Source organism: Aspergillus heteromorphus (genome assembly GCF_003184545.1).
Source record: "Aspergillus heteromorphus CBS 117.55 chromosome Unknown BO70scaffold_22, whole genome shotgun sequence".
NCBI classification, from domain to species: Eukaryota; Fungi; Ascomycota; class Eurotiomycetes; order Eurotiales; family Aspergillaceae; genus Aspergillus; species Aspergillus heteromorphus.
The window spans coordinates 306,453-329,432 of NW_020290427.1; the positions used below are offsets into that span (position 1 = coordinate 306,453).

Below are 22,980 nucleotides of genomic sequence, written 5' to 3' on the forward strand. Positions count from 1 at the left end.
GACCCTGACCCATCACCCTGCGCAGTGGCTGTCCTCCATCGGCGGTGTCGACGATCTGGGTGGCAGAGACTCGCGATGGGGGCCCGGTCAACATACTTGGCGGCCCCCTCCTGTCACTGTGATTGGAGTCCTGGGGCTTGGCTGCCAGACTTGCCAGACTTGCCAGACTGCCCAGCGTTGCCCAGGATTTGGGCCAAATTACCCCAGCCAGCCGATTGTTTCCCAATTGATATTCACGGCGACGCACTCTGCCATGCCGTGCCGTGCCATGCCATGCCGGCCAGCTCCTGCAGGGATGGCCGGGTTGCCTTTAAGGCGGGCGCGCCCCTTCCTCCCTGCCCGCTCCCATTCCTCTCTCCTGCCTGCTGCTCCTTCCTCTGCATCCCTTCACTCTTCCCTTTCCCTCCTCTTCCGCCCCCTCCTCCTTCACTCGCTCGCATACTTCAACCCATTCTTCAGTCACTCGCTCAACTCTTCGCCCGTCTCTCCTTGATCTCTGCTCTTCTTGTCATTATCCTATACCCTATACCCACCCCAATCACCCCCATCATCTAGACACCGGGCCAGACATTCGTTTCGTCCCCCCCCCTTCTGTGCTACATCACAGCACTCTTATCCAACTCATTTCTTTCACCATGAAGGGCTCCGCTGCTGCGACGGCCCTCGCCCTGGGGGCCTCCTCCGTCCTCGCGGCGCCTTCCATCCAGGCTCGCGACGATGTCACCGCCATCACCGTCAAGGGTAACGCGTTCTTCAAGGGCAACGATCGCTTCTACATCCGTGGTGTCGACTACCAGCCCGGTGGTTCGTCCAAGCTGGCCGATCCCATTGCGGACGCCGAGAGCTGCAAGCGTGACATCGCCAAGTTCACCGAGCTGGGCCTGAACACCATCCGGGTGTATTCGGTGGACAACTCCCAGGACCACGACGAGTGCATGAACGCCCTGGCGGATGCTGGCATCTACCTGGTGCTTGATGTCAACACCCCCAAGTACTCGCTCAACCGTGCGGACCCCGCGCCCTCCTACAACGACGTGTACCTGCAGTACATCTTCTCCACCATTGACAAGTTCGCCAGCTATAAGAACACCCTGGCGTTCTTCTCGGGTAACGAGGTCATCAACGATGGCCCCTCGTCCCAGGCTGCCCCCTATGTCAAGGCCGTCACGCGTGACCTTCGCCAGTACATCCGTAGCCGCAACTACCGGGAGATCCCCGTGGGATACTCTGCGGTAAGTCAGGACCCCATCCAGCCTGGACCACGCTAACGAGTCAGGCCGACATCGACACCAACCGTCTGCAGATGGCCGAGTACATGAACTGCGGCACGGACGACGAGCGCAGCGACTTCTTCGCCTTCAACGACTACTCCTGGTGCGACCCGTCCTCGTTCACGACCTCGGGTTGGGACCAGAAGGTCAAGAACTTCACCGGATACGGCCTGCCCCTGTTCCTGTCGGAGTATGGCTGCAACACCAACAAGCGTCAGTTCGAGGAGGTCGGCGCGCTGTACAACACGGAGATGACGGGTGTCTACTCCGGTGGCTTGGTCTACGAGTACTCGCAGGAGCCCAGCAAGTACGGTCTCGTGGAGATCAGCGGCAACGACGTGACGACCCTTGACGACTTTGATGCGCTGAAGACGGCCTTCTCGAAGACCAGCAACCCCCAGGGTGACGGTGGCTACAACCAGACGGGTGGCGCCAACCCCTGCCCGGCGAAGGACTCCCCCAACTGGGATGTGGATGGCGACTCGCTTCCTGCCATCCCCGAGCCCGCGAAGAAGTACATGAAGGACGGTGCAGGCACGCCCGTGGGATTCTCCGGCTCTGGTAGCATGAACGCCGGCACCGCGTCCACCAGCACCGCCACGCCCGGCTCGGGATCCGCCACCTCCAACTCCTCGTCCTCGACCTCGTCCGGCTCGAAGGGCACCTCGACCAGCTCCCAGGGCGCTGCGGCTGGCCTGCACGCGCCAGCCCTGACGATGGCCCCTGTCGTGGTGGGCCTGGTGACTGTCATGTCCACTGTGTTCGGTGCTAGCCTTGTCCTCGTGTGATCAAGATTGATGGGTGATCGTGTTTCTGTTTTTTTATCTTTCTCTTTTGCTTCCATTTTTTACTGGTGATCTTTTTTTGTCAGGCTTTGCTGCCGGGTGGGTCGATGGAGTCGCACTCGGAACTGTACAGCTGGATGGCACATCCTTAGCCCGCGCCGTATGTAGAATATCTATCTAGGTAATGGAAACCCTGCGGGTGGTCGATGAGCAGGTTTGCAGGTTTGCAGGTTTGCAACGGTTGTTCCCTGATTCGATAGCGCCTTGTAGCGCGCTGGGTAGCCCGCCTCAGGCCCCACTCCGAGCGGACCGGCAATCCTCCGAGCCCGAATTAGATTGCGCCCACCGCTTCTGACACTCGCGACGTCTCAGATCGCTTCCCCTCTGCTCCCCTCCTCTCCACTCCTCCCCATCCTGCTTTCCCCTTGCGGCGTTGCAGCACTCGTGCAGAGTCATGCACCGTGTCGTCGCCATCATGCCTCCAATCGAGTGAGTTTGGATTCCAGGAATACGAAGATGCTGGCCGTGGTAGTTCTCCGTATAGCCCGCTGAGCCCCCCTCCTGGCCCGCCCTGGCCTTGCTGTGAGTGTGGGCTGCCCCTCCTTGTCCCTGAAGACAGTCAACACACTAGCCAGTCGACTCTCCGCTGACTCGCTGACTTGCTAGTAGTATCTAACCTGCAGGGCCACAATCTAGGCGCTGTCGGATATTAAGGCTTGGCGCGGCGGGTGGCAGTCCGACTGTACCGCCAGCCTAACAGACCAGCCGCCAGCCCTCGGTGGAACCATATGGCGCTCAACTGCTCTCTACCTATCTAGCTGACTCGGCCTTCCTTGCGCACCCTCATCCAATGGCCGCCGCGGGTTTAGTGAGCAACCCACCGCCGCGCGAACTCCAGGGCATCCTTGTTTTGTCTATATAGGCTTGGCGCCGCATAGCACCACCGGCCACCGCGCTCAAACCACCGACGCCATCTCGTGAAACTCGTGCCGTTTAGTCGCGCTTGGCACGTCCCACTGCTGGAACGCTGAAGATAAACTAGGCCCGCCAGAGATTGCTTATCTTGCCTTGGGCCACTGACAGCTCCCCCGTCGGCCCTGGGCTAGATGCAACCGGGCGTCGCGTGGGTGGGCGTGCTGCACGGCGTGCCCACTCTTCAATCTCTTCAAGGCATTAGCCCTGCCCTCCGCCCGCCCTTTCATAACCGTTGATGCTCCGCTCGCCATGACATGGCCGTGGACCGTCCCCACGGACGTCGTGCGGCGGTCTATATGAATGGCAGCCCCCCGCGCAATGCCTCTCCTCAGCCCGCCAACCTTCACTTCACTCTCTTTCTTGTTGGTTTCATTCTTTTGGCTTTTTGCCGCCATTCTTTTTTTCTGGGTTGCTGCTGGGCCAGCTTGACCCTTTGTTTCACTCCTTACCTGTTCTTTTCTTCTTCTGCATATCGGGTAGATCCACGAGATGCGTTCCTTTCTCAGCGGCGCGGTGGCTCTGAGCTGCGCGCTCGGTGCCGCGGCCAGCTCCTACAACACTTCTGCCTACTCCGACTCGGTCACTGGGATCGACTTCCAGAGATGGTGTGACGATGACACCGGCTTCTGTTTCGGTGTTGCCCTCCCCGAGGAGGCCGGCACCGACTTCATCGGTCAGATGAACGTCCCCCTGTCCAGCTCCAAGGGATGGGGTGGTGTCAGTATGTCGGGGTCCATGACCAACGTGCTGCTGATTGCCGCCTGGCCCAACGGTGACTCGGTCGTCGGCACCCTGCGTGAGGCCGAGTCCTACGTCTCCCCGGCTGTCTACACCGGCGATGCCGTCCTGGAGAACATCCCGTCCGGAACGTCCATCAACAGCACCTACCTCACCTACACCTTCCTGTGCAGCGGCTGCGTCGTCGGCCAGCCCACCACCTGGGCTGCCAACGAGACCGCCTACTACTTCGGCTGGGCTCTGAGTGCCACCAACCCTACCACCCCGTCCTCGTCCTCGTCCAAGATGCCCTACCATGCTGCCGGTTATGGTGGCTTTGAGGCGGAGCTGTACGCCGCCCGGTCGTCCGAGTTCTCCACCTGGGCTTCCAAGGCTGTCGTCTCCAACACCACCACCACTGCCAGTGCCTCTGCCAGCGCCACTCCCTCCGCCAGCGTGGTCCCCACCGTTGCCAACACCACCTACGACTACATCGTGGTGGGCGGTGGTGCCGCGGGTATCATTGCTGCCGAGCGTCTTGCTGAGACCAAGAAGAGCGTCCTCCTGATCGAGCGTGGTCCCGCCTCGACCGTTCAGACCGGCGCCACCGACGCCCTGACCTGGAACAGCTCCATAACCGGATACGATGTGCCGGCCCTGGGCAGCGTTCTCGAGAGCGTCGGCCTGGAGGACGAGTACCTGTGCGACGACACCGCGGGCATGGCTGGCTGTGTTCTCGGCGGTGGCACCATCGTCAACGCCATGTCCTTCATCTACCCTCAGGAACGCGACTTCGACGACAAGTGGCCCACTGGCTGGAAGTGGACCGACGTCAAGGCCGCTGCCGAGCGTTTCTACAGCCGCAACCCCGGAAGCACCCTGCCATCCAAGGACGGCAAGCGCTACGACCAGGGCATGTACACCGTTCTGTCCTCCTTCCTGGAGGGCCTCGGCTGGACGCACGTCAACTCGCAGGAGCAGCCCAACGAGAAGCACAACGTGTACAGTTACCCGTCCTGGGACGTGGACAATGGTATCCGTGCCGGTCCCGTGCGCTCCTACCTGCCCCTGGTTGAGGACGACGACAACTTCACCCTCCGTTTGAACGCCAATGTCCTCCGTCTGGTCCGCCGCGGTGGCCGCATCACCGGTGTTGAGGTTCAGTCCGAGTCTGGCGCCGAGCAGATCATCAACGTGCGTGCGGGTGGTAAGGTCATCCTGGCTGCCGGTTCCCTGTCGACTCCCCGCATCCTGTTCAACTCCGGCATTGGTCCCACCGAGCAGATTGAGACTGTCAAGAGCGGCAGCACCGGCATCACCCTGCCCCCTTCGGCCGAGTGGATCGACCTGCCCGTCGGCGAGAACCTCCGCGACCACCCCATGTTCACCATCACCGTCGACACCAACAGCAACTTCACCCACTTCAACACCTCGAGCGTTATCCCCGGCTCCGATGCGACCGCCGTCAAGATGTTCGATGAGGGCTCCGGTGTGATGACCCAGGGTGGCCACCGTCTTCAGTTCTGGACCTCCAACGTCGGCACCGACGGCAAGACCCGTTTCTACCAGGGTTCCTGCAGTACCACCACCGACGGCGTCATCACGATGAAGCTGTACCTGACCCACGGAGCTACCTCCAGCGGTGTCCTGGGCATTGAGTCCACCGGCGCGACGGTTGTTTCCACCGATCCCTGGCTGCAGACGGCTGCCGACAAGGAGGCCACCACCCGGTTCCTCGAGGGCCTGCTCACCGACATGAAGAACTCGACCGGCGGATTCACCGTCTCTGGCTCTGCCACCACGGCCTCTGCCATCCTGGATGCCTACACCAGCGGCGACCACTACGTCGGTACCGCCAAGATGGGTCTGGACGACGGCCGCGAGCGCAACGGTACTTCGGTTGTTGACCTGAACACCAAGGTGTACGGCACTGAGAACCTGGTAAGTAGTATCCTGACACATCACACTTAACTTATCTAACGAACGCAGTACGTCGTCGATGCCAGTATCCACCCCGACCTGCCGACCGGCAACACCCAGGCGATTGTCCAGATCGCCGCTGAGGCTGCCATCGCCCGCATCATCGCCCAGGGCACCACCGTGTCCAGCGCGTCCGTGTCTGTCCCTGCTGCCAGCACCAAAATCGCCGCCGCTACCTCCGTCAAGGCCGTTGGCGCCGACAGCGCCACTGCCACCGTTACTTCCGTCGAGGCGACCGCCACCGTCGGCACCATCACCACTGCTCAGGGCAGCGGCAGCGACAGCAGCAGCTCTGAATCCAGCTCCGGCTCCAGCTCCTCCAGCTCCAGCTCCGACGAGGGCGAAGGTGAGGGTGACGATGACGACGAGTACGACTGCAGCGACTACGACGACGAGTACGACGACTACCCGGAGACGACCGAGGCCGTGAAGGTGGCCGAGGCGACGACTGCGGGCAGCGTGGCGGCGGTGACTGCGTACGCCGACTCCGAGGCGGCGTCGACGACCACCATCTGGGTGACCTCGACGGACTGGACCACCACCACGGATGTGGTTGTGGCGACCAGCACGCAATACGTGACCGTGTGGCCGACCTTTTCTTAGACGGTCTGCAGACTGGGTTTGCAGATGGGTCTGAGCATGTTCTGGACAATGTCTGGAGCTGTTTTATTCTACTTGTATTAGACTACTATCTATATGTTTTCTTATTTATTCTTTGTTACCATTGGTGCCGGGTAGGATTGATGTAGTATGGAACTTGTGTCAGTAGAGTATAGAGTATTTTCACCATGGAACTACAGATCCTCCCAGTCGGACAAACATCAGGTTAGTTGACCCAGAAAAAGAAACAGAACCAGGAAGGAGAAATAGAGAAATGGCGTCCGATATTGTATAGTACCTCATTCTATACAACACAATCAACTACATAAACCCCCCCCCTTCCAACACACAATAAACAAGACCAAAACAACCACCGCTAGCTTATTCTATTCTATCATAAAAATGCACTTTTCATCTCCTCCATATCCCCCAACACACACACACATATATAACCAAATCATTGTACTCCATCATCTCATAAATCATTCTCTCCCCCTCCTCCCCCAACCAAATATCTACAGTCCCAGTCCCCAGTACTGCAGTACACCTACCCCCCTTCCCCTTCCCCTTCCCCTTCCCCTTCCCATTCCCCCTTCGCCCTAACACACACACACACACACACCCACTCCCACACTCCCCCCCCTCTCACACAAACCAACCATACGAACAAAAAAAAAGAAAAAAAAAAAGAAAAAGAATAAGGATACCTCCATACCACAACGGTATGGAGGCCACTGTTAGAGACCCGCTGGATGAGCCAGCATCGTCTCATCGTCTGGATCCAACCAGCCCCATCCAGCCCCAGCACCAGCCCCAGTCTCGCTCTCACCCTCCCCCTCGCCCACAGTATCCTGGAAAAGCATCTCCTCGGCGCTGAAGCTATACATCGCAGAACTCTCTGCGAACGCGGACTCGAAGTCGGCGTACATTCTTTCTGTTTCGTCGGTTGCATGCGCGTCCGCGTTGGCGTCGAAGAAGTGGGTTCCCATTTCCATGAAGAGGGGGGGGATGGACATGGACATGGGCATGGACATTGGCATGGAATCGGAGATGGATGTGGATGTGAAGACCGGGTATGAGGAGGATATCCCCGAAGCTGAGATGGCGGTGGAGATGGACGGGTTGTAGAGTTCGGTGTTGCAGGGGAGACTGAGAGTCGTTTCCATTTGTAGAGGTTGGGTTATAGCTGGATCCGGAGTCGAAGATGAAGACGGGGCAGGAAGTGTGGAGACACTTCCACTTTGTGACGAGGCCGTATTGCTCATGTTGTTGGTATTGGAAGTGGTGGTGGTGGTGGCAGGCCTGGGCGCAATCGGCCTGGGCGAAAGGCGACGAAGTTCCCTCTTCTTCTGCTGCTGAAGGCTGTGCTGATGCTGATGGTGATGGCCCGCGGCTCCTCTCTAATAATGATAAAAGCGAAGCCACATCAGCCTGTTGTTTCTCTTATTCACGTTCACGTTTCACGTTTCACATGCCCATGCCCATGCACATGCACATATAAACATAGAAATATGATTATATGCGGGCATGGCACGACACTGCACTGCACTTTGCACAGCCTGCTATACACATTTCATCCCACGGTTTATGGGGTATAGTATAGCTGGTGTCAAACATCAGGTGTAGCGCATATTGGTTGGTTGGTAAAGAGGCGTACTTTTTCACAATCACAATCACAATCACTCCCACCACCACCACCACCACCACCGGCTGCTTCGGCGGCCTCGCGCTTGAGTTTATTGTGGGCGTCTGGGGATGCGCAGGGGGTGAGGGAGCAGATGGGACAGGTGGCAAAGGGGCGACCTTTGCGGTTGATGCGGATGAGGGGGCGGTCTATTTATCAGTAACATTTATTAGTAGTGTTTATTGGTAGATTTTGGGGGTTGTAGGTTATTTATTTTTTTTTTTCGGGGTAAATGAATGGGATGATGCAATGCAATGCAATGCAGTGCAGTGCAGTGAAACAAAGAAAGTAGGGCTGGGTAGGGTAGGGCAGGGCAACTTCACCATGATGTTTACAGGTCGTCACCCGATGGCCGCGGACACATGCCTCGCATGCCCATTTCTCGCCGTTGAGGAGCATTGTTTTCTTTTCTTTTTTTTCCCCTCTTCTCTTTTTTCTTTTCTTCAGCTGAATCTATCGCTCTTGGAGAGTGAGATGTCAAGAGACAGAAAAGATAAGAGAAAAAATAAAAACGGAGAGAGGAGGAAAAGGGAGGAAGAAAAAAGCATAATGGCAGTGGTAGATCCCCGGCGGGCGAGAGACGGATTTATAGGTTGTCTCTGGATGGGGGATATTGTTTTTTGATGGATTGATTAATTAGACGAGACGGGTGGATGGAGGGATAGATGAACGTAAGATTTGTATGTATGGATGTATGTACGTATCTTAGTTAATCATAAGTGACCATCTAATCAAGGGGTCGGTGGGGAAAGAGGAGGGTACACCGTAGTAGGGAAGAGGATAGTAGGGTTGATGCAAGCCGCAAAACACAGCCACGGATCGACTGCATGGATGGGATCATCCCCATCTCATCTCGGTTGGCGGGAGCTTAGTTCCTCTGGCCGGGAATGAGGGATTTCTGTCGGCTGGGAAGCCCTGAACCAGACACTCGGACAGTCTACTACAGGCCCCAAAGACACCTAAAGAACAACCGAACCCAAACCCAGGTGTCTACTGTCTACTGTCTACTCTCTACTCCCCACTCCGTAGTAACAAAACAAAACAGTAAAAAAAAAAAAAAAAAAAAAAAAAAAAAACCCCAAGAATCCTCGGACCAACCCGTGCCCCGGTCCTCCTCCTCTTACCCAGAAAGCGATTAGCATGCGGGATTTTCCCTCCCACAAAACGAAGGCGTCCCTCTCGAGCTGCCGCATCGGTCTTAGGGCACGCCTCCCGACTTGCAGCAAATTCCCGCATACAACAGAATCAGAAAGGATGGCGGATGGTTGAATGCTGCTGCCTGAGGATCGAGTAATGGTAATGGGAGTAGTATTGGGGATGGTAAAGTAGGTAGGTAGGTAGGGAGGCACACGGAATAGACAGGCAACAACAGGTACTATTAGTAGTAATGTATCTATCCAGAGAGTCTACCTCCCAGTAGGTGGTACTATAGATAAGTAGGTAACCAACCTCCCACCACCAGAACAAATAGGATGGAATCACAATCCACCGTTATTCCCGGAGGTGGCTGAGCAGCTGCCATCCAAAGAAATGATGGCCGCCAAGCACCGCGCACGAGCCATGATGGCCGCTGCGTGATTATATTTGCCTGCGCGCTGATTGCTGCGCTGCGAGGCTAGCCAGGCCTGGCCTGCAGGGTGCATGCGCTGTGTAGCTGTGCAGCTGGAAGGGGAAGCTTGAGCACTGGCTAGTAACTGGCTAGCAGTAGCTTGGGAGCTCTACTTCTCTACTTCCGAGGTCCATCCAGAGTGTCTGTCAAACAGGTGTGGGGGGGTTGGTTCAAACTTGACAGTTTTTTTTTGGTTCCCCGGGAAAATGTAAAAAGAGAAAAAAAAAAAAGCAGAATATTCTTATATTAAGCCCACCAGTTCCTATTATCTAGCCGTTCCTCATTTTGTGTGCTGATCCACCTACCCTACCATACATTACCTTCCTACGTACGGAGTACCCAGGATCTAGATACTAGATACATACATACTTTCTGTGGATCGGTGCGTGGTTTTTTCTTCTTTCTTTTCCATCTTTTTTTTTTTTTCCCCTTTCTTTTTTCCCCCGGATGCCTGTCTTTATTTTGTGTTGATTTAGCTTTTCAGAAATATAATCGAGTTCCCTTAGATTTTATTTTCTTTTGTTGTAGCTATACATACATACCTATTTGCTAAGGTTTGCCCAAGGTAGATATCTCCAACCCGGCGGTTATTTTGATCATTTTCCCATGCATCAGGTTCTGTCTGCGTCAAGGTTATCTCTTCTTTCTTTGGGGATGAAGGTCTGGGTGTCTGGTGCAGTGCAGTGCAGTCCATCCAGATAATGATTATGAGAGATCGGATTGATCGATCCATGGGATCTAAGCTTCTGGCAGGAAGGGTCCCAGAGCACGATTGCTCCTACTAGAGACTAAATAGACTCGATAGTTACTAGCTAGACTACGTGTCAAGGTGTCTTCACTCTTCACACCCTATCCGCCATGTAGTAGCTATTTCCTAGACAGACAGATTAGAAGAAAAAATTGTATCCACATTCCCCCTATGTACAATCTCCTCCCACTCACTACTAACAATACCCAAAAGCCAAGGCAAGCCAAACCAAACCAAGCCGCCATCCCATGCTCCGATGCAAAACGAATCCACCCATCCACCCCGTCCACCCCGTCCACACCAGCTAGATGCCTAGGTACATCCCCGATAGAGATACACGCCAGTCAAGTCAGGATCAGGACAATCACACCTCCTGGATATAATTCGCCGGCACGCTCTTCGTGACACCCCCCCTCTCGACATCCGCCCAGCCATCCCCGCCGTCGCGATTCACCACCACGAACCGCTCGCCCTCCACCATGCTCCACTCCATGTCGCTGCGCGCCTCATAGTCGTACAGCGCCTCCACGTACTGCACTTTCTTGGCGCCACGCCGCGGAGCCACCGCCGGCCCGATGCGCTTGCCGGCGCCGCCGCCTAGCGACGCTGATGAGTTCGAGTATGTTGATCCGGGGCGCTCGGCTGTGAAGCCCGGGCTTGGGGAGGGGGCCGGGGAGGCGGAGGCGGCCGGTGCGGGCTCGACGTAGGCCGCGGGGACGAGGCCTTCTTCGCTGCCGATGCGGACGCGCATCCAGCCGGAGCCATCTGATTTGGTTAGCTGGGGTGTAGTGGAGGATGAATGGGTTTGTGGTGCGAGGGGGGTTGTGAAGGTATTAGTGGAAGGGAAAGGAAAGGAAAGAAAGTACCATCTGGTTCTACAATGGCCACAAGGTCGTCCTCTTGTACGGTCACTTCGTCGGGACCACCGGCCTGATACGCGTACATCATCTTGCCCCGCGTCTCGCCGGGCTTGGAGCTCGGGGACTCACTGGGTGGGTGGACGTACTGTGTTGGGGGCGGTGCCAGGATGCGATTCCTCCGGGCAGCCGGTTTGGTCTCAGCAACGGGCGTGGGGAGTTCCGCCGGCGGAGATTGGCTGGTGGCGTTGGACAGCGTCCGGTTGGCGCTGACGGCGTAGCCCGAGCTCAACGAGTTCATGGTGTCCTTCCGGGTGAGGGACGGGGCGGTCGACGAGGTCGTGGACGGCTCCAGGTCCAGCGGCGCCGGGGCCGCGTTGGCCTGCTCCTGTCGCTCGGCCTTGAGCTTCTTCTTCTCCTCCTTGGATTGCTCGCCCGGACATTCCGCCGGCACCTTCATCTCACACTTGCTGTGGCACGTGTAGCCGCAGTCGCGGCAGTCGAAGCCCTTGGCCGACAGCCCCCAGATGCGCTCACCGCACAGGTCGCAGTTGGTGGGGATCTTGAACGTCTGCGACTTGAAGTTGTGGTTGCGCGCCCCCAGCGATAGATCGCCCACCACCGACATGATGGTCGACGTTTCCACCTCCGCCGTCAGTCGCCGGCGATCCACCTCGTGCAACGCCTCTTGCTGGTGGAAGATGGACCGCACGACATCCACCTCGCTGCGCTTGTCCTTGCCCTGCTGGATGCCCTCGCGCACCCGTTTGGCGGCCTCCACCTCGCGCCGCTTCTGATCCGTCTCCACCCGCAGTTCCCGAACCTGTGTCTTGCTCTTGCTCAGCAGATTGCGCAGGAAGACCTTGGCGGCCTCGTCGGTGATGAGCGCCTCGTCGTCGTGCCAGATCGGACTCGGCTCGAATACCACGTTGGCAGGCTCTTGCGACTGTGTGGCGTTGTGGCGGACAAACATGAGTGAGTCGAGATGGGGGAGGTTGCGAGGGATTTCGTTGATCAGGTTCGTCATATGGTCGGTACTCTTCGAGAGCGAGCCCTTCTCCAGCTGTGCGGCGAGCGACCACAGCCCATTCAGCTTCGCGACACGCGTTTCGTTGAGGTCTTGTAGGCCCTGCTCTGGTTAGTACGAGTCAGCAGACAGGAGGGTCACCCACGTCGAGTAGTTCCGGCACGTATTCGTGGTAGAATCGTTCTTTCAGCTTGTTGGTCACGTTGATACTAATGAGGTATGTGTTCTGCCTTGTCAGCGCCACCGCACATCAGATGCGCCATCTAACCAGACCACCCACCTTGACGTTGTTCATCTCCAATATTTGCTGCTGGTATGCCGCCTGCGCCTTGGACTTGCTGTGGTCGAACGAGCTCTCCATCTTCTTCCGGCGGGCCTCGACCTCCTGGCACGCCCCATCGTACTTGCCCTTGGCCTTCTTCAGATCACTGTATGAGGAGTCCCTCTCCTTCTCGAGCTTGGCGTGGAAGTCGACATGGCACTTGCGGAGTTCCTCGTACTGCGCGGCCGCCTGCTTGAGCGGCTCGGCGACATGGACGAGCAGGTCGTTGCCGAACTGGTCGCGCTCGCCGGCATGCGACTCGACGGCGTTCAATTGGGTGGTCCACGTCGTCAGCGACGCACTCTCCAGCGAACCTGGGGTCATGCTCGGGGTGTCTCCGACGCTCAGGTTGCTGATCTTCTTGGCCTTGCGGTCGTTGTATTTCTTGCATAGCGCCGTCAGCTTGGAGGCGTACTCCTTCTCGATGACGCTGCGTTCGCGATAGAACTGTTGTATCTCGTCCAGCCATCCGATGCCATTGGAGACCTGAACCGAAGCTTAGTGTGGTGGCGACGATGCTCGCGGGGACGGGGGCGACATACCCAATTGTTGACCGGCTTGAAGGCATCCTAGGGGCGGCGGTTAGCTGGACCGGGCCATGGCGTGTCAGTTATGTCATACCTTCAACTCCGCCCCAAAATGAGGGGCAACATCCGGGGAGGCCATGCTGGTGGAAGATAAACTCTCGGAGATCACGGCCAGGAGAGTTGCGGGAGAGTGCAACCGGGGGGGGGGGGGGGGGGGGGGGGGGAGCGACAGCGACCTCCTCGTGCAGACAGTCTTGCCGTGTAGGACGGAGGGAGGTCGAATGAGCCCGGATTCAAGGGCAGTCGCAGTCGCAGCTGGACAGAAGCAACAGCAGGCTGGTGGACTGGCGGACTGGCGGACTGTTTGGTGTTTGGCTGGAGGAAGCGGGGAAGATGCTGGACGGCCGTGACAATACCGGACGCTGGCTGTCAGGCCACGTTGGCGGCCTGATGCTGACTAACGGTCAGGACGCAAGGCGTATGAATGTGGGATGAGACTAGATCTGTGCTGCTATGCCGAGGAATGGATGATGCAAGCCAGCAAGACTTCGTCATATTACACAGGACCCCGAGCAGGAGAGCTAGAGCTTTCAGTCCACGGCAGGCACCAGCACTGATAGTAGGAGGCACTGTCAAAATAGTTCCCCCGGCACCGCCCCGTCCAGTCGGAGGCGACGTCATTGCCGATCGAGCTAAGGTAAGGTACGGTATCGCCGAGACTGACCGCCTGCTGCTTCCAGTCCGCCGCCGCGGCTCGGCTGCCGGCCCAAAGCGGCTAGCTTGCGGCGGGCGGTCAGCCGCATTGGGTTTTTCGAGCATCGGATGAGAAAGCTGCTGTCCGCCATCTGCCTTCTGCCATCTGCCTTCTGCCTCTGCCTTTGCTGCTTTGCGGTGTTGAGCTCTCAATCAATCCCTCCCCTCCCTGATCCCTCGTTGCTGTGAGCCTGTGGCAACGCGTTCTTCTCTCTTTTGTGTGTCCGATTCCGTCTCCTGTCGTGCTGAGCGCTTTGTTGATCTCCGCCGCTGTTACCCCGCCGCCCCTCCCTCTGGAACACCACTACTACTACTTCATCCGACCTCTGACTCCTCCCTCTCTCCCCATCCATTCACCTCACCTTCGACATGGCGTCGGAACAGCCTACTGGCGGATCGCTCGCCGACCGTATCTCCAAGCCCGATGATGCGAAGCCCGCTGGTACGACCCGGACACCGACCGCTCACCTCGTCCGTCACGCGCTAACCGTCCCCAGAAACCCCCGACCAGACCGAAGCCCCCGTGCAGGAAGCCGACCAGACTGAAGCTACTGAGACCAGCGACCAGACCGATGGGGCTGCCGCTGTCCTGGGCGGCTCCGACCTCCAGGAGCCGGACTACACGGTCGAGGTCAAGCTCAGCGATCTCCAAGACGACCCGAACAACCCTCTGTTTTCCGTGAAGAACTTTGAAGACCTTGGCCTGTGGGTGACGACATTCGTGTTGCTATATGATGCAGTGCTGACGGGAGTAGGGACCCTCGCATCCTCCAGGGCCTGTCGGCCATGAACTTCCGCAAACCCTCCAAGATCCAAGAGCGCGCCCTTCCTCTGCTGCTGGGCAACCCCCCCAAGAACCTGGTCGGCCAGTCCCAGTCCGGTACTGGAAAGACGGCCGCCTTCGTCCTGAACATCCTTAGTCGTCTGCAACTCGGAACGGAGCAGGAGCAGAAGACCCCCAGGCCCTGATCCTGGCCCCCACGCGAGAGCTGGCGCGTCAGATCGTCGGCGTCATCCAGGTCATGGGTCAGTTCCTGGACGGCCTCGCCATCGGCACCGCGGTCCCCGCCGACACCAACGCTCGCCCGGCCCGCATGGAGTGCTCCGTGGTGGTCGGCACCCCCGGCACGGTCATGGACATGATCAAGCGGCGCATCATGGTCGCCAACAAGCTGCGCGTGCTGGTGCTGGACGAGGCCGACAACATGCTGGACCAGCAGGGTCTGGGTGACCAGTGTATCCGTGTGAAGGCGTGAGTTCTTGTCTCGCTGCTCTTAGTATCTGCTAATGTCTGTAGTCTGCTCCCCCGGGACATCCAGGTGGTGCTGTTCTCCGCGACGTTCCCCGCCCACGTGCACGAGTACGCGTCCAAGTTCGCGCCGCAAGCCAACGAGATCACCCTGCAGCACGAGGAGCTGACCGTGGAGGGAATCAAACAACTGTACCTGGACTGCTCCAACGAGGAAGACAAATACCAGACCCTCGTGCAGCTGTACGGTCTGCTCACCGTCGGCTCTTCCATCATCTTCGTCAAGGTAAGTACCCCGACCCGCCGGCTACGACTCGCTAACCGTGCAGACCCGTACCTCCGCCCAGGAGATTGAAAAGCGCATGGTCGCCGAGGGCCACACCGTCGCCTCCCTGACGGGCGGTGTGGAAGGCTCGCAGCGTGACGCGGTCATCGACCAGTTCCGTGCCGGCCATGCCAAGGTGCTGATCACGACCAACGTGCTGGCGCGCGGAATCGACGTGTCGACGGTGTCCATGGTCATCAACTACGTAAGTCGACCGTCCCGACCGGAGAATCAAGCTAACGGGATCAGGATATCCCCGAGGTGTACCAACCCGGCGCGCGCGTGCGGCAGGCGGACTTCCAGACGTACCTGCACCGTATCGGACGGACAGGACGTTTCGGGCGTGTGGGTGTGTCGATCTCGTTCGTGTCGAACCGGGAGGAGTGGGAGATGCTCAACCAGATCCAGAAGTACTTCAGCACGAGCATCCAGCGGATCGACACGAAGGACTGGGACGAGGTGGAGGATGTGATCAAGAAGACGATCAAGAGCACGCGTTCCCAGGCGACCTTTGGGAAATAAGGGGGTGGTTGAGGATTGGGTTACGGCCGGCCATGTGGTTTACGTATGAAGAGTTATGAGGATTTCTTTGTGGCTTAAAATGCAGTCAGATTAATAGATACCATGTTGCTGCTTACTAGCCGCTATGCCCGGGAGGAGTAGTAGTAAGTTTAGTCGTAGTCAGTCAGGGATGGGCCATGTGACTCAGGGGAAGCCGGTAATTTGACGCCTCCGCGCGGAGTTGGCAGTCGAAGTGGGCGAAGAGCCACGGATCGCCGGGCGGGGAATCGTTGATCGGGAATGAGGGGTCGATCATCCGCCTCTCTGCGGCGTCATCGTGCATCACCCACCACCACAGTCACAACCATAGTTAGCTGGTCTTCTGCTGAGTCGATAAGTCATACATTCCAGTAACAGCATACCAAACAGGAATACAGGAATACCAACAGCCTCTTCCCCTCCCCTCCTCTCCCAGGGTTTGGGAAAGGGGGAGGGAGAGAACCGGAGGCGATGCAGCGCATGCAGGGCGTGCAACCTCAACAATGAGGCCGGAAGATTGGGAGTCGGGCCCAAGTCACATGGCGCATGCAGCGCTGCCCTCTCTGACCCTCTTTAACCTGCCCTTCTCCTCTCCCTCCCCCCCTCCCGTCTTTCTTTCTTCCCCTCCCATCAGTCTCTCTCCCCCCCCACATTCCCACCATGTTAGAGACCGACATCCCCAAGGCCGTGCCCGAGGAGGCGACGGTGTCGCCCACCTCTCCCACCTCTCCGCTCGCGAATTCGCGGTACAGCAAACACATCGTGGTATGCTATCTGTCTCCATCCTCTACTTTAATCTCCTTTAATCGAAAACCTCATCTCACGAACAGTTAACCACCTACCCCGGCCAAAGCGGCATCGACCCCGTCCCGCTGGAATGGGGCGCCGGCGACGCCAAATCGCGCGGCCCCGTCATCGTGTCCCGCAGCCCCGCCCTGCTCAAGCGGCGCAACGCCATGGGCGCCCACGGCGGCAGCTACAGCATCTACAACGCCCTGGCCATCGCCGCCGGCGACCTCGAGCCCGACTTCCGCCCCGACCTCAGCAACAGCCAGCCCGTCTTCAACTTCCCCTGGCAGCCCGCCTGGGGCGACAAGACCAAGATCGTGTCCATGGACCCCTGGGGCCATGACATCGTCAACCAGTTCCGCGACGAGCTGTCCGCCGGCTGGGACATCCGCCCCACCATGGCCATCACCCGCGCCAACATGAACTTCGCCGAGATCACCGATTCCGTCCGCGACGGCACGCTCAACGTCGACGGGAACATTGTCGTGGACCAGTCCGGCGAGGTCCGCGTGACCAAGGTCGCCGTCGAGCCGGTGTGGTATCTGCCTGGCGTGGCGGAGCGGTTCGGCGTGGACGAGGGCACGCTGCGTCGCACCCTGTTCGAGCACACGGGCGGTAGCTACCCCGAGCTGATCACCCGGCCTGATCTGAAGGTCTTTCTGCCTCCCATCGGCGGGCTGACCGTGTACATCTTCGGGCCGCCCGAGCGGGTCTCGGACGAGAAGGTCAAGCTGGCGCTGCGTATTCACGACGAGTGCAACGGCAGCGACGTCTTTCAGTCGGATATCTGCACGTGCCGGCCGTACCTGGCGTTCGGAATCAAGGAGGCCATCCGGGAGGCGCAGAACGGCGGCAGCGGCGTGGTGATCTACTTCCGAAAGGAGGGTCGTGCCCTGGGCGAGGTGATCAAATACCTCGTATACAACGCCCGCAAGCGCGGCGGCGACACGGCCGACAAGTACTTCACCCGGACGGAGAACATCGCCGGTGTGCGCGACGTAAGTGAAGTCCATCGCATCGATCCACACACTCAAAACTAACCCCATGCAGATGCGCTTCCAGGCCCTCATGCCCGACATCTTGCACTGGCTCGGCATCAAGAAGATCGACCGCATGCTGTCCATGTCCAATATGAAGCACGACGCCATCGTGCAATCCGGAATCAAGATCCTGGAACGCATCCCCATCCCCGAGGACATGATCCCGACGGACTCGCGCGTGGAAATTGACGCCAAGATCAACGCCGGGTACTTCACGACGGGCAAGCAGGTCACCATGGAGGAGCTGGCTGCGGTCCGGGGCCGGGGGTGGGAGAAGTGGGAGGATATTACGGTGAGTAACGGTGCTCTACGACGAACGGGATGTAGTATGACTGACGTGTGCAGCACTGAGTGACGACTTATCACGAGTTATGAGACCCGGCTTTGCACTCGAGATTGCATGAGGAGGGAGCGGTTGCTGGTTTATTTATATAAGAATGAGTAGAAAAAAATCAGAAGATTATCCATCATGAGCAGCTGATGCGGTGACTGGAATTATCCAGGTCACTGTCTCCGTATTAGTTCCACACTTTCCTTACCCAACATCCTAGGCGTACAGTTCAATTCACAGATTCGATTAATTCAATTACTACTTCCACCCTGAGAGAAAAGACAGACAATACTACTAGTAGTGGCAGTGTTTGCAGATATATATAGTTTATGATATCATAGTACCAAACCGGAACTCACCAATTTGTCCCCCACGCGAATTCTATACTATCACTCCAAAACCTGATACTCTTATAACTACTGATTCATAAACATAATCACCGCCCAAGATCAACTTCTCCGTGTCATCCTCTACACCATGGCAGAGGCCCCCAACATCGTCCTCGCGGCTTCGGACCGAGCCCGAACCCACCCCGCAGATAAGCCAGCCTTCGGGAACGGATCCCGACCGTCGAGACATCGGATGGCTTCCCCGCATTCTCTTGTGTATATAAGTAGATAGATTGGGATTCCCACACAACATAAGAATCACAATCACAATCATAGTCAATACTATCCTACCCTATCTCCAGCCAACCCCTCCTCCCTCATCCCTCTTCATTCCATTCAAACCCCCCCCCCTCCCCTCCCCCTTCCAAAAAAATGACCTTCCCCCACACCCCACCCCCAGGCGTCTGGTGCCCCGCCGTAACCTTCATCGACCCCACAACCGACAGCCTCGACCTGACCTCCCAAACGCAATACTTCCGCTACCTCTCGACGACGGGCCTCACGGGGCTCGTCATCCTGGGCACCAACTCGGAAGCCTTCCTCCTGACGCGATCGGAACGCCGAACGCTGATCTCGACCGCGCGCGCCGCCGTCGGCCCCTCCTACCCGCTGATGGCAGGCATCGGCGCGCACTCCACCAAACAAGTCCTGGAGCTGGCGCACGACGCCGCCGCGGCGGGCGCAAACTACGTGCTGGTCCTCCCGCCGGCGTACTTCGGCAAAGCGACGACCCCCGCCGTCATCAAGCGCTTCTTCAGCGACGTCGCCCGGAACTGTCCCCTGCCGGTCGTGGTGTATAATTTCCCGGGGGTGTGCAATGGCGTGGATTTAGATAGTGAGGTTATTACGGAGATTGTGCGGGAATCGGCCGCGGCGAACGTGATGACGGGCGTGTCGAACGTGGTCGGGGTGAAATTGACCTGCGGCTCCGTGGGCAAGATCTCCCGACTGGCTGCGACGTTCAGCAAGGACGATTTCGCCATCTTTGGCGGTCAGTCGGATTTTTTGCTCGGGGGGCTCGCGGCCGGCAGCGCCGGGTGTATTGCCGCGTTTGCGAATGTGTTTCCCAAGACGGCCGTCCGCGTGTATCGACTCTTCGTGGAGGGGAGGATCGAGGAGGCGAGGTCGTTGCAGGGCGTGGCCGCGTTGGCTGAGAGTCCTTGTAAAAGTGGCATCGCGGCAACCAAGTATGCTGTGGCGTGCTTTTCCGCAAAGGCGGCCGGGATTGAGGGCGCAGAGGACAAGTTGAGGCCCCGCACGCCGTATGAGGAGCCGGATGAGGCGGTTAAGGGCAGGGTTAGGGGGGTTATGGCGGGGTGTGAGGCGGTGGAGAGGGGCCTTTAGAGATTGCGTGGAGGGTGTGTGCTGCTATGTGTGTTATGCGGCTTGTAGATTGGAGGGGGGGGGGGGGGGGTTCTTGACTGCTGGATCTTGTCTGGATTAGGTATGGATTGTGAATGTGAATGTGAATGTGAGATGTATATGTTTCTGGCTCTGTTGGTTGGTGTGATTTGGGGGGATTTTATTTCCGGGGTGCCGGGTACTTTTTATCTATCTAGCATGGGGGTTGTAGAATGGGGAATGTGAAATATAAAATGTATGTGCTTGTATTAGCTTATGCTTGGGGGTGTATACCCTGGACAACTAAATGTTTTAGTCGCCGTGATCGGAGCCGGGTGGTTGTGGTGAAGTAAGTATGTCTTGAACTACGAACCATCTAACAGAATACGGAAGGTGTCTATCCACTAGATAGCCGTGACTCACAACCGACTCATCCTAGTGCAGGCCTAGCAAACCCAGTAGTCCGCTACAACTACAGCTATAGTTCGCGGGGTTGGTCCCCAATTTCCCCGAAGCCACCCCGAGCACTATCCGGGGCTGCGGGGAACAAACAATATATATCGCAAACTTGGGACGGATTACAATTCAGACCAAGTCAGAAAACAGACCACCAGAAACAAAATCTCCGATGAAAGTCCGCATCTCGCATATGGTCTCAGACAGGCGTGTATTTGGTTGCGCAATTGGTTGGATCTCGAAGTTTTGGACCTGCTACGTGTCGGAGGTCGTGCTGGACTGACTCGTTGTTGGGCGGGGGGGCTGGCGGAGTCAGTGTGCTCGATGAGACTTAAATACCTGCGTGCTCGAGGGGTAGGATGTCTAGGACAGCAGGTGGAATACCTAGTTAGCAATTGCAAGATGCGTCTCCCCATAGCTGCTCTCGCTCTCCCGGTGGCCGTCCAGGCGGCCAACTATTCCGGTCCACTTCGACCGCAGGTGCACTTCTCTCCGCCCTCGGATTTCATGAACGATCCCAATGGGCTCTTCTATGATGCCAAGCGAGACCTGTATCATCTTTACTATCAGTGTATGGAGCCTGTTTTCGGTGTCGTTCTTAGCTGATAGTCTGTCAGGGAATCCCTATGAGTTGATTGCGGGCAACCAGCATTGGGGCCACGCTACCAGTCGGGACTTGTACCACTGGACGAACCACCCACCTGCCATCTCCCCCAGCAATGCCGACGAGTATATCTTCTCCGGGTCCGCCGTCCTCGACCGCAACAACACATCGGGCTTCTTCCCGGACCAGGACGACGGCGTCGTGGCGATATATACCCTCGACACGGCGGAGGCACAGACCCAGAACATCGCGTACTCCACCGACGGGGGGTACACCTTCACCAAATACACCCACAACCCCGTCATCGACATCAACTCGACCGAGTTCCGCGACCCCCAGGTGACATGGCACGCCGAGTCGGAGCAATGGCTCATGACCGTCGCCTATTCGGCGGACAAGGTGATCGGGTTCTACACCTCCCCGGACCTGCGCGACTGGACACACGCGTCGAACTTCTCACGGGCCGATCTGCGCGGGGAGCAGTTCGAGTGTCCCAACCTGGTGAAGTTTGCTGCTGACAAGCACGTGCTCTTCATCTCCGTCAATCCCGGGGCCCCCCTGGGTGGATCCGGCACCTACTACCTGGTCGGGAACTTCAACGGAACTCACTTCCACCCCGAAACCGCAAACTTCACGCTGTACGAGTTCTCCAAAGACAACTATGCCTCGCAGTGGTACACCGACCTGCCGGACCGCAGTTCTCCCATCTCCATCGGATGGGCCAGCAACTGGGACTACGCCGAGGAGGTGCCCACCGGCGAGCTGGAAGACTGGCGAAGCAGCATGTCCGTCCCCCGCCAACACAGCCTAACCCAAGTGCAGGGCGTCTGGACGGTGACTCGCTCCCCGTACGATCTCTCCGCCGTGCAAGGCCGCCGACTGCCCAACCACAATCACACAGACGGAGTCAGCGTCGACTTCTCCAGCGTCCAATCCAAGGCGATATACTTCGAGATAGACATCTCGGGCCTCCCCGCGGACCCCGCCGGCGAGGTCCGCTTCCACTTTAGCTCTCCCGCCGGCGACCACCTCGACGGGGGGGTGGTGCTGGACACAGGGCTGTTCTGGATCGACCGCGCCGGAACGCAGCTCTACACCGCGGCGAATAACACGGACTTCACGCCGCTGTCCAACACCAGCGTGGCGGTGGACGGGGGTCTGGCCTTCGCGGGGGTGATTGACCGGTCGGTGCTGGAGGTGTTCGCGGACGACGGGACGCAGAGTGCCACGGTGAGTTACTTCCCCAGCGCGCCGTTGGATCGCTTGGCGGTCGGGGCGAGGGGTTTGTCGGACGGGGCCAACGTTGGGCTGGCCGCTTGGGGTCTGGACAGCGGGTGGGTGGTCTGATGCGTCTAGACTGTAAGACTGTGAGATTGAGGGGTGTTTGGGGTTGGTCAGATTAGTATTGAATCGATGTGGTTGTATCAGAACTCGGAGTTGAAGGGTCTGAAGTGTGTGGAGTAGTTGAGGGTTGTTAACAGTAGAGGTTGTCGTCGTGAGGTGAGTAGTCCTTGGGCAGAAGCATCGAGGGGAGATCAATGATTCCTGAGGCAGCTGTGAGGCAAAGATACCGACTTCTATTCTGGGACACACGTGGGCGTAATATTACGGCCCCTGACCACACGTGACTCCGTCGGCTTGCCGGAAGGGCGGCGACCCGCGATCATACGACGCTACTGCTTGGCGGCCGAACATTGGCCGAGCAGGGTCGCCTCAGGCAGGCAGCCCGTTTCCCTTTCGGTCGCTGGAACTCCTGGAGGGGAGACTCTGTCTGTCTGTCTGGCTTTGCTCAACCAACTGTCCTGCATCCTGTCTCTGCTCTGCATGCACACCCCATCAATCAATTCCATCCCGAATTGCATCCGAGAACCAAAGTCATCACCACATATACTCAAACACACCAACAAACTCTGCGCTCCGTCGGGTCGGACCCTCCACCAGAACCACTCATCAGCCTGCCAGGCGCCCACTCAACCGCCCCCAACGTTTCGATAAGATCTTCCCAAACATCTACTCGACGCCTCTTCCTGCCACTGCCACTCTCCTCCTGCCACATCCTCA

At 58.0% G+C, this 22,980-nt stretch overlaps 8 protein-coding genes across 8 annotated transcripts; 5 read left to right on the plus strand and 3 right to left on the minus strand.

Annotated features, from left to right (window-relative positions):
* The first annotated feature begins 538 nt into the window (after positions 1 to 538).
* Positions 539 to 2,150, plus strand: gel1 (1,3-beta-glucanosyltransferase gel1). The gene is made up of 2 exons (XM_025537792.1): positions 539 to 1,232; positions 1,277 to 2,150. The coding sequence occupies exons 1-2, from the start codon at positions 636 to 638 to the stop codon at positions 2,057 to 2,059; spliced, it is 1,380 nt and encodes a 459-aa protein (XP_025397218.1). The 5' UTR covers positions 539 to 635; the 3' UTR covers positions 2,060 to 2,150.
* A 1,223-nt stretch (positions 2,151 to 3,373) lies between these two features.
* On the plus strand, positions 3,374 to 6,405 carry BO70DRAFT_364164 (putative cellobiose dehydrogenase). The gene is made up of 2 exons (XM_025543743.1): positions 3,374 to 5,689; positions 5,738 to 6,405. Exons 1-2 carry the CDS (start codon positions 3,521 to 3,523, stop codon positions 6,329 to 6,331), a joined length of 2,763 nt encoding a protein of 920 aa, XP_025397219.1. The 5' UTR covers positions 3,374 to 3,520; the 3' UTR covers positions 6,332 to 6,405.
* Positions 6,406 to 7,019: 614 nt separating this feature from the next.
* BO70DRAFT_364165 (uncharacterized protein) lies at positions 7,020 to 8,082 on the minus strand. Its single transcript, XM_025543744.1, has one exon. It carries the CDS (start codon positions 7,591 to 7,593, stop codon positions 7,066 to 7,068), a length of 528 nt encoding a protein of 175 aa, XP_025397220.1. The 5' UTR covers positions 7,594 to 8,082; the 3' UTR covers positions 7,020 to 7,065.
* Positions 8,083 to 10,537: 2,455 nt separating this feature from the next.
* Positions 10,538 to 13,299, minus strand: BO70DRAFT_364166 (putative actin polymerization protein Bzz1). Its single transcript, XM_025543745.1, has 6 exons — positions 13,197 to 13,299; positions 13,118 to 13,144; positions 12,534 to 13,061; positions 12,399 to 12,479; positions 11,236 to 12,355; positions 10,538 to 11,134 (listed from the first exon to the last, which is right to left on the minus strand). The coding sequence occupies exons 1-6, from the start codon at positions 13,239 to 13,241 to the stop codon at positions 10,734 to 10,736; spliced, it is 2,202 nt and encodes a 733-aa protein (XP_025397221.1). The 5' UTR covers positions 13,242 to 13,299; the 3' UTR covers positions 10,538 to 10,733.
* Positions 13,300 to 13,960: 661 nt separating this feature from the next.
* On the plus strand, positions 13,961 to 16,047 carry dbp5 (ATP-dependent RNA helicase DBP5). Its single transcript, XM_025543746.1, has 7 exons — positions 13,961 to 14,297; positions 14,353 to 14,560; positions 14,611 to 14,777; positions 14,807 to 15,107; positions 15,153 to 15,390; positions 15,434 to 15,634; positions 15,679 to 16,047. Exons 1-7 carry the CDS (start codon positions 14,225 to 14,227, stop codon positions 15,949 to 15,951), a joined length of 1,461 nt encoding a protein of 486 aa, XP_025397222.1. The 5' UTR covers positions 13,961 to 14,224; the 3' UTR covers positions 15,952 to 16,047.
* BO70DRAFT_101280 (uncharacterized protein) lies at positions 13,969 to 14,341 on the minus strand. The gene has a single exon (XM_025537793.1). It carries the CDS (start codon positions 14,206 to 14,208, stop codon positions 14,005 to 14,007), a length of 204 nt encoding a protein of 67 aa, XP_025397223.1. The 5' UTR covers positions 14,209 to 14,341; the 3' UTR covers positions 13,969 to 14,004.
* Positions 16,048 to 16,629: 582 nt separating the features above from the next.
* Positions 16,630 to 19,862, plus strand: BO70DRAFT_372839 (aldolase; the record flags this gene model as incomplete). Its single annotated transcript, XM_025544879.1, has 4 exons — positions 16,630 to 16,734; positions 16,800 to 17,756; positions 17,809 to 18,094; positions 18,919 to 19,862. The coding sequence occupies 4 exons, from the start codon at positions 16,630 to 16,632 to the stop codon at positions 19,860 to 19,862; spliced, it is 2,292 nt and encodes a 763-aa protein (XP_025397224.1).
* An 855-nt stretch (positions 19,863 to 20,717) lies between these two features.
* BO70DRAFT_372860 (uncharacterized protein) lies at positions 20,718 to 22,266 on the plus strand (the record flags this gene model as incomplete). Its single annotated transcript, XM_025544881.1, has 2 exons — positions 20,718 to 20,886; positions 20,933 to 22,266. The coding sequence occupies 2 exons, from the start codon at positions 20,718 to 20,720 to the stop codon at positions 22,264 to 22,266; spliced, it is 1,503 nt and encodes a 500-aa protein (XP_025397225.1).
* Positions 22,267 to 22,980: the final 714 nt, after the last annotated feature.

What these genes read in the sequence shown, in the direction of transcription:
- gel1 (XM_025537792.1), top strand. Translation starts at nt 636, where the DNA reads ATGAAGGGCTCCGCTGCTGCGACGGCCCTCGCCCTGGGGGCCTCCTCC. An exon ending in TCCCCGTGGGATACTCTGCG is followed by an intron (nt 1,233 to 1,276) that starts GTAAGTCAGGAC and finishes CTAACGAGTCAG; the next exon opens with GCCGACATCGACACCAACCG.
- BO70DRAFT_364164 (XM_025543743.1), top strand. Translation starts at nt 3,521, where the DNA reads ATGCGTTCCTTTCTCAGCGGCGCGGTGGCTCTGAGCTGCGCGCTCGGT. An exon ending in TGTACGGCACTGAGAACCTG is followed by an intron (nt 5,690 to 5,737) that starts GTAAGTAGTATC and finishes TAACGAACGCAG; the next exon opens with TACGTCGTCGATGCCAGTAT.
- BO70DRAFT_364165 (XM_025543744.1), bottom strand. Translation starts at nt 7,593, where the DNA reads ATGAGCAATACGGCCTCGTCACAAAGTGGAAGTGTCTCCACACTTCCT.
- BO70DRAFT_364166 (XM_025543745.1), bottom strand. Translation starts at nt 13,241, where the DNA reads ATGGCCTCCCCGGATGTTGCCCCTCATTTTGGGGCGGAGTTGAAG. An exon ending in TGGAGATGAACAACGTCAAG is followed by an intron (nt 12,480 to 12,533) that starts GTGGGTGGTCTG and finishes CTGACAAGGCAG; the next exon opens with AACACATACCTCATTAGTAT. An exon ending in GGCCATTGTAGAACCAGATG is followed by an intron (nt 11,135 to 11,235) that starts GTACTTTCTTTC and finishes TAACCAAATCAG; the next exon opens with ATGGCTCCGGCTGGATGCGC.
- BO70DRAFT_101280 (XM_025537793.1), bottom strand. Translation starts at nt 14,208, where the DNA reads ATGGATGGGGAGAGAGGGAGGAGTCAGAGGTCGGATGAAGTAGTAGTA.
- dbp5 (XM_025543746.1), top strand. Translation starts at nt 14,225, where the DNA reads ATGGCGTCGGAACAGCCTACTGGCGGATCGCTCGCCGACCGTATCTCC. An exon ending in CAGTGTATCCGTGTGAAGGC is followed by an intron (nt 15,108 to 15,152) that starts GTGAGTTCTTGT and finishes TAATGTCTGTAG; the next exon opens with TCTGCTCCCCCGGGACATCC. An exon ending in CTTCCATCATCTTCGTCAAG is followed by an intron (nt 15,391 to 15,433) that starts GTAAGTACCCCG and finishes CTAACCGTGCAG; the next exon opens with ACCCGTACCTCCGCCCAGGA.